Raw genomic sequence first — 15,321 nt, 5'->3', positions numbered from 1 at the left:
TGCTCCAGTGGTGTGGGCCGGGGCCGTCGGAGTGCGCGGGCGGGAGGGCGTGGCTCCGGCTTGTGGGCGGGGCTCCAGTTGTGTGGGCGCGGCGCGCCGGGTCCGCAAGTTTGGCGGGTCCTACTGGCCGGCTGGGTGGCGGAGCAGGTGGCCGGTCCCACTCCGGGACCCGTGCTTCTACCGCGGGCCAGGAGGAGGCTGAGTCGTAGGCGGCGCGCAGGCTTTGCGTAACCAGGCCGCCCGCCCCCTTCTGCCACCCTATATGGCACCCGCCGCCGCTTCCTGGCATGGAGCGAGCGGCCGCCTGCCGGGATGGAGCTGGCGGAGCCGCGCCTGCTGGACGCGCTCGCCTGCCTAGAGTGCTTCCTGGGCGCCCTGGGCTTCCTGTGGATTTTGCTGTTGGGCGCTCCCTATGGCCGCTACTCGCCGCAGTGGCGGGGCCTCCGCATTCCCGCGAAGACCGCCTGGGTCCTGCAGGAGCTGCCCTCGCTGGTCTGGCCGCTCTGCGAGTGCGTTCGCGCGTCCTCGGAGCGCCTCCGCAGCTGGCCCAACCGCATCCTCCTGGCCATGTTCCTCGTCCACTACGTGCACCGGTAACGTCCCCCGCAGGCGGTGCGGCTCCCTGTATCCCGCGACCCCGGAGTTAGTTCAGAAACACTGGGGGTTGGTCCGGAACAGACGTGCGACGGTTAGAAAGGGCAGAACAGGAGAGATGTTTGACCTGGGAGTGACAGTCTCACATCGAGTTCCTCTAGAGGTAGTCTGCAGTTTCTGACCCCAAGACATGGCGCTGGTTGCCTTAAATCACTATTGCAGTTGTGTTACCCTTTGGGATGTTTGTCCCTGGTGGAACGTTTCCCCTAGCCAGATGACCCCGCTGCAACTAGAGAACCTGGTCCAAAAATTCATACTCGCACACCAATTCGGGCTTTCTCCAGCACCTTATGCAAGGACTGTGGGGATGGCTTTCCAGGCAAGGACCCTAAGTACATCTTAAGAGTGACTTCTAATTTTTTGGGAGTGGGGGGCAGTTGTGAAGATTTTTTAAATGATTATCTGAAGTCTTTAGGTCTAATAAGTTGGGGTTTGTCTGGCTTTTAAACAGCTAAAGCAAATAACTGACCAAAAATTTTTAATCAAAATGTTAATGTTTTCATTCAGGCTCTGAAAAACTGCAGTTAAAACAATGTGCCTGCATCTGAGAAAGCTGAGTTCAGCTGCTGTTGAAAAATAGGCAGGTTAACCAACCTCTCTGATTTTTGGAACCTAACTTAAAACACCCATCTCCTAGAAAGGTTGAGAGAATTCAACTTGTGTGTGTTTACAAGACTTTTTTTCTCTGCTGGTGTCTTACATTCCACTGGAGGAAAAGGACAGAGTTTTCAGATCCGGTGACCAGAACAGGTGGGTGGGACCCAGAGGGCTTGCTGTACAGGAGTTAACTGGAGACAGGTGCATACACCTGACCAACTGCCTCTAAGCTTTCATTGCAGGAACTTTAAACCAGGCCAGAGTTAAACAAAGGCTAAAGTGAGTACTATGTAACTTAGGCTCCTAAAGAGTATTCTATTAAGCAGAGTTATTGTCAGTCTGCTTGATCTGTTTTTTTGTTATGTGATAGAGCTTTACTGCAATTTTAATATCAGTGAGACTCCTGTCTATATATACTTTTCCATAAATATGTCAGAACTTGTGTTTCTCTACTGGATAAAAGCAGGCTCTGGAGTCAGACTGTTAGATACGTTGACCTAAATAACAGATATTCTCCAAAGACTAGTAAATTTGAGAATAGCAGAGCATTGCAATGAAGTCTGTGTGCTGTAATATACTGTATGCATATCCAAAGACATTCCCTGGGGAAAGTTTTCAAGACAAAAAAACAAGGATGATTATGTGAAATATTTTCCAACAGTGGTGCTTGGCTACAAAGGTCAACAACAAGGGTAGTATCAGCACAAGAATAAACAATTGTTGGACAGACATCCTTGCAGAAGTTATATTTTGGGTAAGGTTGTGGTGGCCATTGTTCAAAGTTGTAGGTCTGGCAGTCTTTTTTTTTTTTTTTTTTTAATTAATTTTTATTGTAGGTTGTTCAAAACATTACATAGTTCTTGATATATCATATTTCACACTTTGATTCTCTGGTAGTCTTTTTGCTGGTTCTTGGTACTGGGCACGTATAGATGAGATCTCCTTCCTCAAAGCCTATCTGCTGCATGATCTGCTGGTGGTGTTTATCAGCTGTGTGATCTGCTGGTGGTGTTTATCGGCTGTGTGATATGCTGGTGGTGGTGTTAGGACTTGACAGAAGTGACTTGTTGCTGATTTAACACTTTCACATTTCTCCCTTTGGGTCAGGCTTTTTCTCTGAGAGCATTGCCACTCAATCATCATGGACTTGGGTTTGATTGTTTCTAGGTGCCAGGACTAGCCTGTCTGGTTGTTGGTTTGGTCTAGTCTGGTCAACACTGAGGAAAGTGTAGGTGAGAAGTCTGTCAACATATGACCACATTTTAGCCACATCTGAGCGATAAAGAGGTTTAGAAAAAGTGAATCTCAGACTGTTTAACTGAGTCCACTATTAGGTCATTTTTTTCCCCGTATTTTGTAGACATTGGCTATCATCAAAGTCCTGGGCCATCATTATTCTGTTGTACTTCTGTAGAAAGTTGTCAAGCAATAGGTATGAATTCAAAGTGAAATAATATAAAACAAATCCAACAAAGTGTAACAAATTCAATTACATAACAATTTAGGGGCCTTGAACCAAGGCATGTGTGAGGCCCTGGATTTGATCCCCAGTGCCACACACACAAACACACAAAATTAAATGTCCAATGGGAACTGTTGTAACCATTGAGCCTATTCGCTTATTTCTCTTGTTTTGTATGGTTGGGTCTCAATTTTCACAAAAGGATTTATCCAGATACAACATGTGGTATTACCACTGGCACAGATAATTTTATCATTCAATAGCCTGTTGAGTTGAGAGTGTTATTAAAATGGACCATTAGAATAAGTTGAACGAAAAGTTGAGTTGGGGATGTTGCCAGAGCTACCTTCTAGGTGAAGTAAAGGATTCCTTAGTTTCTGCCAGGTTACTTGCAGTAGGGAGATTGTGGAATATTAACTACAACAGTATCCTATCGTGTGATAGCAAGAAGAAAAGATTCAGAGGGCAAATACACTGCATTGTGATAGGGAGAATTGTTCCATCGTCTTGGGAAAAACTGTCCCCAGGTTAACCAGCCAAACTTCTCGTATTGATTCGTAGTTGGAGTCTCTGGTTAAAGCATCAGGTGGTTTGATAAACTTTCTGTGTAGCCTGTACATCAAACACAAGGCTTATTTCTTGAAATTTGTATCAAGCTATATCGTTTCAGCTTTTAGCTCTTTAGAAAAGAGCAGTTCCCATTCTTAGTTGGAGAATTGTGGCCAGATATTAGGGAAAAAGCTAGAATGATTTAGCATCTAGTCCCATCTAGAGGTAAATAGTAGGAACCCGAAAACAATGAATAAAGATGCAGTCTAATAGTGAGTGTACTGTAGTTTGCTTCTGAAGCATAATTTTGTACTTGCAGTCTTACCAAAATTGGAGCAAAAGTAATCAAAGAAAAACTAATTATTTTGCAAAATAAGCTTAGTCTTACCAATTTGGATTATTTACATTAGCTCAGCAGGACATGTGAGTTGCCATATTGTAATCTCAGATTTTGAATCCTCTGAAGGTAGGCTTCAGGTTTCACATGTAGCACCACGATGCCTTAGAGTCCCAGGGACCACAGAAGAGTGACAGTTTTTATTTGCTCACTATAAGGCTGGGAACCCTTGAAGCCAGGAATTCTATACATATTTTCAAATATGGCATTCCAATTGAAGCCATTGTTTCCAACTGTAGACTATAAAGAGAACAGATTCTTACTAAACTTGTACAAATTACTATATTTGCATAAAAAAATAAAAGTATGATTCGTTTCTGAATGTTTGAAGAACCCGGTAGGGAAGAAAAATGTGTTTCTGTGTTCACAAAAGCGTACTTTACCAAATTGCTGTAGACTATAAGAAAGATGTTTTCTCAAATCTAGAAGACAAAAGCATTTAAGTAAAAAAGCCAGCAACTATTTAAATAAAAAATGTAAAATTGTAAATTGTATCGGTTTAGTCCATCTCACATGAGGGGTCTGATTCAGTTTGATCTTGACTAGTGGTTTCATGAACCCCTCAGTTTCTTCATTGAGTCCTGGAAATTCCTGTTGATTCCCTTGATCTTCAGGAGTGCTCTTTAGAGTCTTTCCCAGGAATCTGTGATTGCAAACGTGTAGGAAAGAATCAGAACGGGGGATGACCAGAGACTTAGAATAGCCTGCTTAGCATCCTGACAAGAGTTCAGCAGAGGATGAGGAAGTAGTGATTTTCATCATACACAGGACTTCAAAATATAATCATCTGTCAGCATGACTGACACTAGGAATATCAGAATTCATAAATTTTACATCAGTAATCTGTCTGTACAAATATAACTTTTAAAAGATTTAGCATTGCTTTATTATTTAAAGTGTTTCCCATTCAACCCAACATTCCAGGTAAGCAGAGTTGGTTTATTACAAAATAAGGTTTGTGTCCCTTTGAGGATGTTTGGTGGCCTGTGTTAGTCAGTTTTCCATCCCTGGGACAAAATACCTGATCTAAGCAACTCACAAGGAGGATAGGTTTATGGTTCAAGGTTCAGAGAGTCAGTTCATGGTCAGTTGACCACGAAGTGTTGGGTCTGTGTGAGGCAGAATATCATGGCAGAGCAAGTGGAGGGCAAAGAGAGAGGGCAGGGCCTGGATCGAACTCTCCCCTTCACGTACGTTCCCAGTGACCTTCCTTCCACTAGGCCCTGCCATCTAAAGGTTCCAGCACCTCCCAGGGGCACCATCAGCTGGGGACCAAGTCTTTAGCACATGGACCATTAGGGGACACTCGAGATCGACAGCCCAGCTGGAAAATCTCTGTTAACTCTACGTGAAAAGACTCATTTAGAACTTTGATTCTGGGCAGAACGCTCCACATGTCAATATTTTAGAAACATTCAAGCAAAATAGGGTTAAGATCAATATCAAATAATAACAATTATTATTAAACAAGAGTGACAAGTAAAATAATTCAATAGCAAATAGATGTGAAAAAAAAGAGGGTCAATTTTTCTAAATAACAAAAAACTTATAAAGACACTATGAAACACAGGAAATTATCTTTTTTTACATATATTTATTATTATTATTATTTTTGGTTGTAGTTGGACGCAGTACCTTTATTTATTTTTATGTGGTGCTGAGGATAAATCCAGGGCCTCGCTCGTGCTGCGCGAATGCTCTACTGCTGAGCCACAGCCCCAGCCCAGGAAATTATCTTGATATAACAAAAACCTTTGTTTCTCAGGTTGGTTACCAAAAGGTAGGAAAAAGATCCTCCCGAGGTGTGCTTGCTTCTCTTGGTAAGCCTGGAAGGTGCCTGGAAGTCAAGCCTGGTGAGAAGGTGATGGGGATTAACTAGAGCCTGGAGGAGCATGTGTTGCACTCTAAGAGTGCAAGTCAGAGTGACAAGTGAGAACTAGCTCCGTTTGCAGCACGGTTCTCAGCACCTCTCATGGAGGTGCATGAAGTCGTCTGGTTTCAGGACAGTATGTCAGGAAAACACATTGTTAGCACCAGGCCGCAGTAGCTGAGCCAGGGCTGGGGAGGAAATCAGAATCCCACAGGAGCTGACTCAAAGCTAAGAGGTACAAAATCCAGCGGAGACTACAAGACCAGAAAAGTTGCCCTGCAGGAGATGGTCGAAATTATACAGACACCAATTTCAGAATTAGAAATTGAAACCTAGTGCAGGTGGCAGTAGCTCAGTGGTAGAGAACGTGCCTAGAAGGGCCTGGGTTGAACCCCCAGCACTCTAAAGGAAGCAGAGAAGAGCCCCTGTGCATCTTCATGGAGAACAGGTGGGCATTTCCAGAAAACCTATTGCTTTAAACAGAACACTAGATTCTGGTTTTGTATTAGTGTGTTAATGCTCAAGTTTTAGAAAAACCTGTGAACGTTTTTCTCTACTTAGCGCCAACTTATCATACACAAAGTTTCTCTCATAAGATTCATCCTTCTCAAACCTCCCACTCCACCATCTGCCCAGACCCGCTTCATCTCTAGCTTTGCCCTGTATTTATTTTTTCCCATTCTGGAACAATCTAGTTGATACCAAAAGCTTGGTCCTTGTCCCCAATGCTTAGGACAAAGTTTTAAGAAAACAGAAAAAAAGAGTTTAATTGCTTTACTAGCAAACGGGGAGGCAAGGGGCTCTGTCATAGAGGCTGCCGTTCTCACTGCCAGGGGAACTGAGGGCTCCCAAGGGGCTGCGGGGGCTGTTCTCCCAGCATCATTATTAGCAGATCCAATTACTGGTTGTCATGCTATGTCTAGTTTCTTTAAGCTTGTGGATAGTGAGCAGACTCACAGTAGGACAGGAGGAAGGGTACTCCTGCTTCCCGGCAGCTGGGGAGGGATTGAGAGAAAGAGGGGAACAAAACTTACCAGTTTTAAAACAATCCCCCAGTGGTTGAGCAGCAAGGTTTACCTTCAGAAGATGAAAAGGACCCTGTTAGTGACAGAGGCCCTGTGCACAGGGTTCTGCTTGGACCACGACTTCGTCCTCCCACACAGAATTCCCTCTCCCCTGTCCCACCCCTCTCTCACACACACATACACTATCCATGAATCATTTTAACTTATCAAAAGTGCATCCTGAGACCTACTCCTGTTTTCACATCTCTTTCCAACTTGTGTGTTCCTTTCTGTCTTGTTTTTATTTCCTTCCTTAAATTTACATTTTGAAAAGCTTTTTTAAAAACACTCCCTTTTAGACATGACTCTTTTCTTTGATAAATGAACGTAACTTGTCATCAATCATCTTAATTTTTTTATATTCTTTGCATATAGAATTACAGTTTTAATAATTTTTAATTTTTACTAGCTTTAGTTTCCAATGAAGACCCAAAAGGAAAGCAGTCAGTCTTGAATTGTTTGTTTTCGACCAGATTTATGTCTAGAAACACCTGCTCCCTCCCACTTGTTCAGTGTGGAACAGGGGCATGGAGATAAAGGCTTCTCTGTGGAGACAGGTTTAGACTTTTATGAGTATCTTACTTAATTTCACATAACAACTTTTACATTCCAAGTTACAGGGAAAGTTCACTTATAAACATTTATCTCATTTGCGTTCACCTTATGAAAACTTGGGTATTAGAAAAATCCTTTCAGCGAAGTTGCTGCGCCTGACACACAGAACAGTGGATGTTGCATTGCGCTCTTGTTCGCACATTTATTTTTAGGTAAAACTTACACCTCATGACCTTAAGCATCTCACGGAGAAACCCCAGCAAGGTTATATGCTAACACAGTTCAGAGGACACTTTCATTTTTACTGATCATTGTGCCACATCCTAATTTCTATAGAGCTCCACAGAAGTGACTCCATTTTGATTCTGACGGCCTTTACAACCCATCACTTGTGACCTGGGAGAAGTTACTGAACCATGTGCGCCAGGGTTTCCTCACCTCAAAACAGGCACAGGGATGGCACTGCCTGGCATGCATATTACACCAGGTGAGTCCCTGGACTGCCTGTGTGGAAGGACCCATCCAGTGCTCAGTACTTGGCCTCAGTACTTGGCCTCGCTGTGTGATGGGCACGTCCTGCATGTACTCTGTATGGTTCCTGCACACGGCTGCCAGCTGCAGTGCCAGTGAAGACCTCTGAAGGCGTGGCGTTGGAAACTAAGGGGGCACTTTGTAGAGTCTGGTGTCAGTGCAGGCCTCGGGATGGGAGGCATCACGCAAACGGAAGAGTGAACACTGACTGCCCCCCCAAAGATCCAGAGTCGTGCCTAGAGTGGGAGAACCGGAATAGACCCTTGGGCGCAGGCAAGACTGCACAGAGCAGGTGTGGGACCAGGGCTGCTGAATGCGGGACTGCTGGTATTGAAGCCCCTGATCCCTGGACTAGTGGGTTAAAACGCCATTCCAAGAGGATTTGCTGGGCCAGGTGTAGTTTTTGAAACTGCTGTGTATGTTGCACAGAGCCCATGTGGTTCAGGGACACTGATGTTGTCCAAAAAGACAAGAACATTTTCCGTCTTACCCAAGCAACTAACTTATTAAATAGTCATTTGACCTGAGTTGGCGAGAACTTGGAAGAGACCTGAGGTGGAAACAGCATTCGGCACTGGTGATAAGCCCTCTTCGCTGGCCTCGCAAACTTCAGAGAGCCCCTCCACCTGGACAGAGCACCACAGATGATACAGGACCCAGCACAAGAACAGAAGAAACCAAGCCCAGGTGGGCACGGGGACACCAAGAGGGCAGCAGGAGGGCTGAGGTCTAGAGCGAGGTTCTGGGGCTGGCCACAGGCAGGGGCATCCAGTGGTGGCTGCAGAATGACAGTTCTTCCAAAAGCCGGTGACAGTACCTGGACAAGGAAGATGGACCATAATCTCAAAGAGGGAGGGCAAGTAAGGGGCGGGCGTGTTTACTTCTAGGATAAGGGACCCTGCCTGCTGATGTGCTTGCTGAGGGCGATTGGTGGGCCTGGCAGAGACAAGAAGCTTCCTTAGGTCTGGAGGAGTGCCAGGCAGGGGGTGGACCTTGGCAGGATCTTTTGACCGGAATACCAGGGAATAAAGGACAGCCTGCCTGGAAGGGGAGAGGGTACGGTGTGATGAGGAGCGATCTGTGGAGGGCCTGACTAGTCCCCCAAGGATTGCAAAGGACATTTTGGGGGATGTCCTTAATATGTGACATGCAGTGGCCCTCAGTAGTTGTAGCTGTCCCCTGCATTCTGTCTGTGCTGAGGCCTCCTCCTCCTGCCCCCAGGGTGTTTGGGTCTTGAGGACAGACACAGCTTCCTCCCCTCTGTCCTGGGTCTTTCTGAGCAAGGAGCAGTGTCTGATGTGCTGCCAGCTACCTGAGACAGGTGCTTCCTCACGGCCTCTTAGCTGGCCTCCCAGGTTTTCATGTAGGTGAGTGCATGAGGATTACGTGAGTGACCTTGACCCCAAGCATCTGTAATGAGGGTGGCGTCTGCCCAAGATGAAGCACTCTGCAGTTGGGCAGGCATCTTGCCCAGGGTTTCCTGTGCGGGATGGAGTGGCTCCTGTCACGCTGTGGTCTGGTGGAGTCGCCCTGCCCAGGGGGCCTCCTGGTGGGCAGCCAGTGGGCAGGCAGAACTCTCCCTCTACTCTCCTGCTTGCCTGAGACTGAGCTCGGTTGCAGCGCACTCCCTCCCCTGCCTCCCTGTGCTCATTCGGTCCCCAGCCCTCCCCTCTGCCTCCATGCTCTTCTCTCCTGGGCCAGCGCCCTAGCCAGCTCCTCCTCACCTGCTCTCTCTCCTGCTGGACTTCCTCCTCTTCCCCCTGCTCCTTCTCCACTCTCACCTCTAAATCTGGTCACCTGACATTGGCAGTGGTGTCCTGGTGGTACTACTCCAGCTCACCGCAGCTCTGTATGTGTCCCTGGGTAGCTGCTGGCTCCACAGACTCATGTTCTACATCTCCTCCTGCTGGCCAGGTCAGCTGGGGGCCTTACCTGACCAGCTGCTCTAGCTCACGGCTCTCCTCTCCAACCCTCAGCACTGACTTTATCAGGGGGTTATTTCTTCACTGAGCTACAAAGAGGCTGAGCACGAGGTACTGATGCCATGGCTCTCCCTTGATGGCCACCTTTATTATGGCTGGCTGTGGTCAGAGGTCTTCAGATGGCCCCAGTATGCAGGGGTTCAAATGCCCAAGTCCTGACATCTACACCAAGGTCTGTTCTCAGCCATAGCCACGTGGATCTTGATTCTCTTATTCCTGATTTTGGTGCCTCCAAGAATCTTACCTGCTTCTGACTCATGTTTCTCCCATGAAACTTAATGTCCCTTCAGAAAACCTCAGTGTTTTGTTTTTTGCTTTTTGTTTATTTGCTACTAGGGATTGAACCCAAGGACACTGACCCTCATCCCCAGCCCTTTAATTTTTTTAATTTTTTATTTTGAGACAGTGTCTCCCTGAGTTGCTCAGGACCTCACTAAGTTGCTGAGGCTGGCCTTGAACTTGCCTCCTAAATCGGGATTATGGACGTGTACCACCGTGCCACTTTTAAACATGTCATGTGACGTGTGTGATGCTAAAAAAGCAGGGAACTGAGAGAGTATTAAACTAAGGGTATTTAAGGGTATCAAAAGATAAATGTGAGTGCACTGAATGTTTAAAGACTATTTGAGTAGACAACAATTCATGAATCAGATAGCTTCAACTCCCAGGGGGTTAGGCCCCCTGAAGGGAATGAAGGGAAGCTTATTATTAAGTGTCCCAGAAGCAAGACAAAGAGAATATTTGAGTGTTTAGAGTGGAAAGTCCCTTGTTAGCGGTTAGTTGGTGGTTTCTGATTGGTCAAATCTCCTGTTAGTAGTTAGGTGATGGTTTCTGATTGGTTGAGTTTCCAGTTAGAGGTTAGTTGGTAGTTTCTAGTTGGCCAAGTCTAATTTTAACTGTTTACACTGAACTGGGTTTGGTTTTGTGAATATAAGAATATAAGAACTGGAACTGTCTGAGCCTAATGTCTTCCCAGTTAATTGTGTTTATCAAGGCATACTGACTCCTATGCCCCGACCTTGTGGATCCAAATGATCTGAGGGAGAAAAGTATCTTTTATGCTAAGTGTAGAAGCATGAAAAGCAAAATATTCATTGTGACCATAATGTTGCCTTGAAAAAGCCAAGTGCATATTTAAGTCTTTCATAGTGAGATCTGTGCAGTTTCACCATTACTGCAAAAGTGTCCAATGTCAGACCTGTTGAGAGCTTAGATGTCAGTTTGTTGAGGAAAAAAAGTAATAGCATTATTATCCGTTTTAAAATTAAAAATGGTTAAATCTAGGCTGTGATAGTGGTTCAGTGGTAGAACACTTGCCTGGCATGCATGAGGCCAGCACAGCCCCCCACCCCCCAAAAAAAAGGACTGTCAGAATATGGTGACTAAGATAAGAGGGAGGACGCAGTTCCCAGCAGTTCCCAGCACCAGACTTAGAAAGCATGAAGCTTGCTCCTCAGTGAAGTGGGTAACTAAGAGAACTCACTGAAATTTAATACTAGACAGTAAAGAATCCCTATGGACACAGAAATTTGGAAACATTGAACATAATATAAGAAATAGCCCATTAGAGACGCACCCCCTTAGCTGAGTGGAGGGGCGTGCAGGCAAAGAGAGGGCAGCAGCATAAAAAAAAAAAAAAAAAAAAAAAAAAAAGTGGCCTGTGGAATACAGAGGGAGCTGATCTTAATGGACCAGAGTTGGTGGGGGAAGTTGTTGAGTGGAAAGCAACAAAAATCACTCAGCCCACAGGCATATAGCTCAGCGGGAGCGAGGTTGCAGTTGCTGTGACTGTAGACTGTACAGTGAACAATGTAGTAGACACCTTGTGTCTGGCTACCGGTTTTTATTGTTGGTGCTGATGTCAAATGCTCGCCTCGGCATTCCTATGGACACTGGACAGATCTTAGGCTGCTCATGAGTGCTGCCCCTGGTTCGCCCGCCCTCTAAGAAGGGCTGGGAGTGATCAGTACACTTCAGGTTCACAGAGTAGAGATTCTGCTGCTGAGCAGTACTCACAGCTCAGCCAAACAGTAGCAAATCTAACACAAGATCTAGCCCCACCTGAACCTCAAAAATACTTCAACCTCAAACAGGCCCCAAGTAGGAACAAATAGAAGGGGACCTCCGATCCTACTCCTGAATATCTGCTTGTACATCAGAAATAGAGAAGTCCCAAAAGAAAAAAGATAACCACACATAAAAGTAAGGGGAGTCCATCTCAATTGATGCGCAAGTCTGAGCTTTCTGAAAACTTGAGGAAACAGGCAAATCTCCCTCCCCAAATTCACAGTACCCCATTAAAGGATCCCACAGATATGGAAGTGGATGAAATTTCAGAGAACTCTAAAAAACAGATTATTAAAATATTCAATGAAGTTAAAGAAGAACTAAGGAATGAATTGAGAGAGCAAATATAGGAGATAAAAGACCATTTTGATAAAGAATTAGAGATTATGAAAAGAAACCAAGCAGAATGCCTAGAAATGAAGGACGTAATGAATTAAATTTAAAATTCACTTGAAGGCATCATCAACAGATTAGATTGTGTGAAAAATAGAACTGTAGATCTTCAGCAGAACTTCAGGCCTTGACGACAGGGTATGTGATCTTGAATACACAGTATGCAATAAAGGAAAATAAAAATAAAAACCATGATGAGAATATTCAAGAGCTCTGAGACAGCACGAAGAGAAGAAACCTGAGAGTCGCCGAGATAGAAGAGAACTCGGAGATACAGGCTAAAGACATTAAGAACATTTTCAGTGAGAGAGTAACAAAAAGCTTTCCATATATTAGAGAGCTAGGGTCCACAGATATATATAGGACCCCCAGATAGATAATGTCATAACAGAACCTTTCAAAGACATCATAATCAAAATGCCTAACAGAGAAAATAAGGAAAGAATATTGAAAGCTAAAAGAGAAAATCATCAAGTCACATTTGGAGGTAAACCAAAAGTCTCACCTCTGACTTCTCATCTCAGACCCTAAAATCAAGGAGGGCCTGGAATGAAATATTCCAAGCTCTAAAAGAAAACAGTCGTCAGCCAATATTGCTATATCCAGCAAAATTGATGTCTTTCAAAATTGATGGAAAATAAAAATTTTCTATGATAAGAATTTGTGATCACTACAAAGAATACTGAAAGATACACAGAGGAAACACCAAATAGATGATCTACCAAACAGATGGAAAAATTGATGGAAAATAAAAATTTTCTATGATAAGAATTTGTGATCACTACAAAGAATACTGAAAGCACACAGAGGAAACACCAAATAGATGATCTACCAAACAGATGGAGGTCACTAGAAGAGCAACCAACTAAATGAAAATTAAGACAGAATTAGATATAGTAAACAAAAATGTCAGGAAACAACAAACACACACTCATAGTAACACTGAACGTCAATGTTCTCAACTACCAAATTTAAAGACATAGATTAGCAGAATGAATTAAGAAACAAGGTCCAACTATATGCTGTTTACAGGAGACTCATTTCATAGGCAGACACGCATAGACTAAGAGTGAAAGAATGGAAAAAATATTCCATTCAGATGGGGTAAGAAAACAAGCAGGAGTAGCTACTTTTCTCATATCTGACAAAGCCGATTTCAAGCAAAAATTAATCCAAAGAGACAAGGCAACTACATTCTAGTAAAGGGAATGATCCAACAAGAAGATTTGACAACAGTGAATATATATGCCCTTAACATCAGTGAACCTAATTACATTTAAAAAATGCTTCTTGACATTTAATCCCAGATAAACCCCAATACAATAATACAGGGTGATTTCAACATACCCATATTACCAATATATAGGTCATCCAAACGTGAAATCAATAAAGATATTTTCAACCTAAATATTGTAAATCAAATGGACCTTATAGACAAGTATAGAACATTTTACTCTAGAACAGCTGAATTTACTTTCCTCTTAGCAGCTCATGGAACCTTTTCCAAAATAGACCACGTTCACAGTGTTTTATATCACAATGTAAGTCTCAGTTGATATGAATTTAAAAAATCCATAGACTCATGTGCAGCCTAACAAATTCTAATGGAATGAAACTAGAGATTAATGAGAAGAAAAATAATAGAAACAACATAAACACTTGGAGATTGAATGATACACTTTTAAATGAAGAATGGATGATAGAAGAAATGAGAGAAATCAAGAAATTCTTAGAAACAAATGAGAACAGATATGCAACATATGAAATTCTCTGGGACAGTATGAAAGCAGTTCCAAGAAGAAAAATAGGATTGAGGGCCATTAGGGAGCAGCAAATGAATTATGGGTCTTGAACTGCCTAGAGAGAGAGAGAGAGAGGCAATACTTCTCTTGGGAATTTCACAGTATAAAGGTGCCAGTGGAAGATTGCTTAATTGCTATGGTAATGCCCTCTTCAAAGGGGACTTCTGTGCCAGCCACAGAATTTGTCAGTTCATGACCTAATGTTCAAATATCAGGCACCCTGGGGTTTAGAATTATGGGTGTAAGCTGATAACTGTCATTGAACTGTTCATACTTTTGACCTCAGTTCTGTTTGTTTTAAAGTAACTTTCTCACAGTAAATCCCTTTGATTTTAAAACCTATATAAGAAATGTGCCAAGCTTGCTCATAGTCAGTCTTCCTCCATTGGAGATTGGCTGAACCACAGGGCCCTGCTTTTTCTCTACTTTTGTGTGGGTCGATCTGTTCTAAGTTCGCTCACCACCCAGTTTGGTAAACCTGAATAAACGGCCTTGAAGGATGTGGCAAAGTGCCTACATTTAAAAAAAAAAAAAATCCAAAATAAATAAGTTTATGCTCTACCTCAAGGACTTAGAAAAGGAAGAACAAACTAATTCCAAAATCAGTAGAAGACAGAAAATAATTAAGACTATAACAAAAATCAATGAAATTGAGAATGAAAAAAATACACAGGATCGCTGCAAATAAGAATTGGTTCTTTGAAAAGATAAATAAGATGGATAAACCCTTAGCCAAACCAACCAAAAGAAAGAGTGAGAAGACCCAAATGAACAATATTAGAGATGAAAAACAAAGGGAGATATCACCACAGACACTTCTGAAATCCAGAGAGTCTTCAGAAACTTGAAAATTTATACTCCAATAAACTGGAGAATCTAGAAGACATTGACAAATTTCTAGACACATATGACATGCCCAGATTGAACTAGAAATTGAACAGAAAACCTAAACAGACCAATATCAAGTAATGGAATTGAAACAGCAATTAAAAGCCCTTCAACAAAGAGAAGCCCAGAACCAGACAGATTCTCAGCTGAGTTTTACCAGACCTTAAAGGACTAACACCAGTACTTCTCAATCTGAAAGGAAAAGAACACTCACAAACGCATTCTGAATGTAGGGGCTGGGGGTGTAGCTCAGGGTAGAGTGCCTGCCTAGTATGTGCGAGGCACTGGGTTTGATCCTCAGCACCACATAAAAATAAATAAATAAAACAAAGATATTGTGTTTATAACTAAAAAAAAAAAAAATTAAAAACATGCATTCTGTGAAAACCTGATAACCCTGATATCATAATCAAAGACATCAAGAAAGAAAACTATAGATGATGAACATAGATGCAGAAATTCTTAGTAAAATATTAGCAAACCACATTCAGAAACACATCAAGAAGATAA

General features: G+C 43.3%; 1 protein-coding gene across 1 annotated transcript in view; it reads left to right on the top strand.

Annotated features, from left to right (window-relative positions):
- The first annotated feature begins 141 nt into the window (after window positions 1-141).
- The window catches only part of Srd5a1 (steroid 5 alpha-reductase 1), a 34,953-nt gene continuing 19,773 nt past the window's right edge, over window positions 142-15,321 (top strand). Inside the window, exon 1 of the mRNA XM_076856227.1 lies at window positions 142-593. Coding sequence (XP_076712342.1) covers window positions 313-593 — 281 coding nt within the window. The 5' untranslated portion in view covers window positions 142-312. The remainder of the gene's footprint in view (window positions 594-15,321) is intronic.

The sequence above is a fragment of the Callospermophilus lateralis genome, chromosome 5 (genome assembly GCF_048772815.1).
Source record: "Callospermophilus lateralis isolate mCalLat2 chromosome 5, mCalLat2.hap1, whole genome shotgun sequence".
Taxonomy (NCBI): domain Eukaryota; kingdom Metazoa; phylum Chordata; class Mammalia; order Rodentia; family Sciuridae; genus Callospermophilus; species Callospermophilus lateralis.
This window is presented reverse-complemented; position numbering and strand designations above follow the sequence as displayed.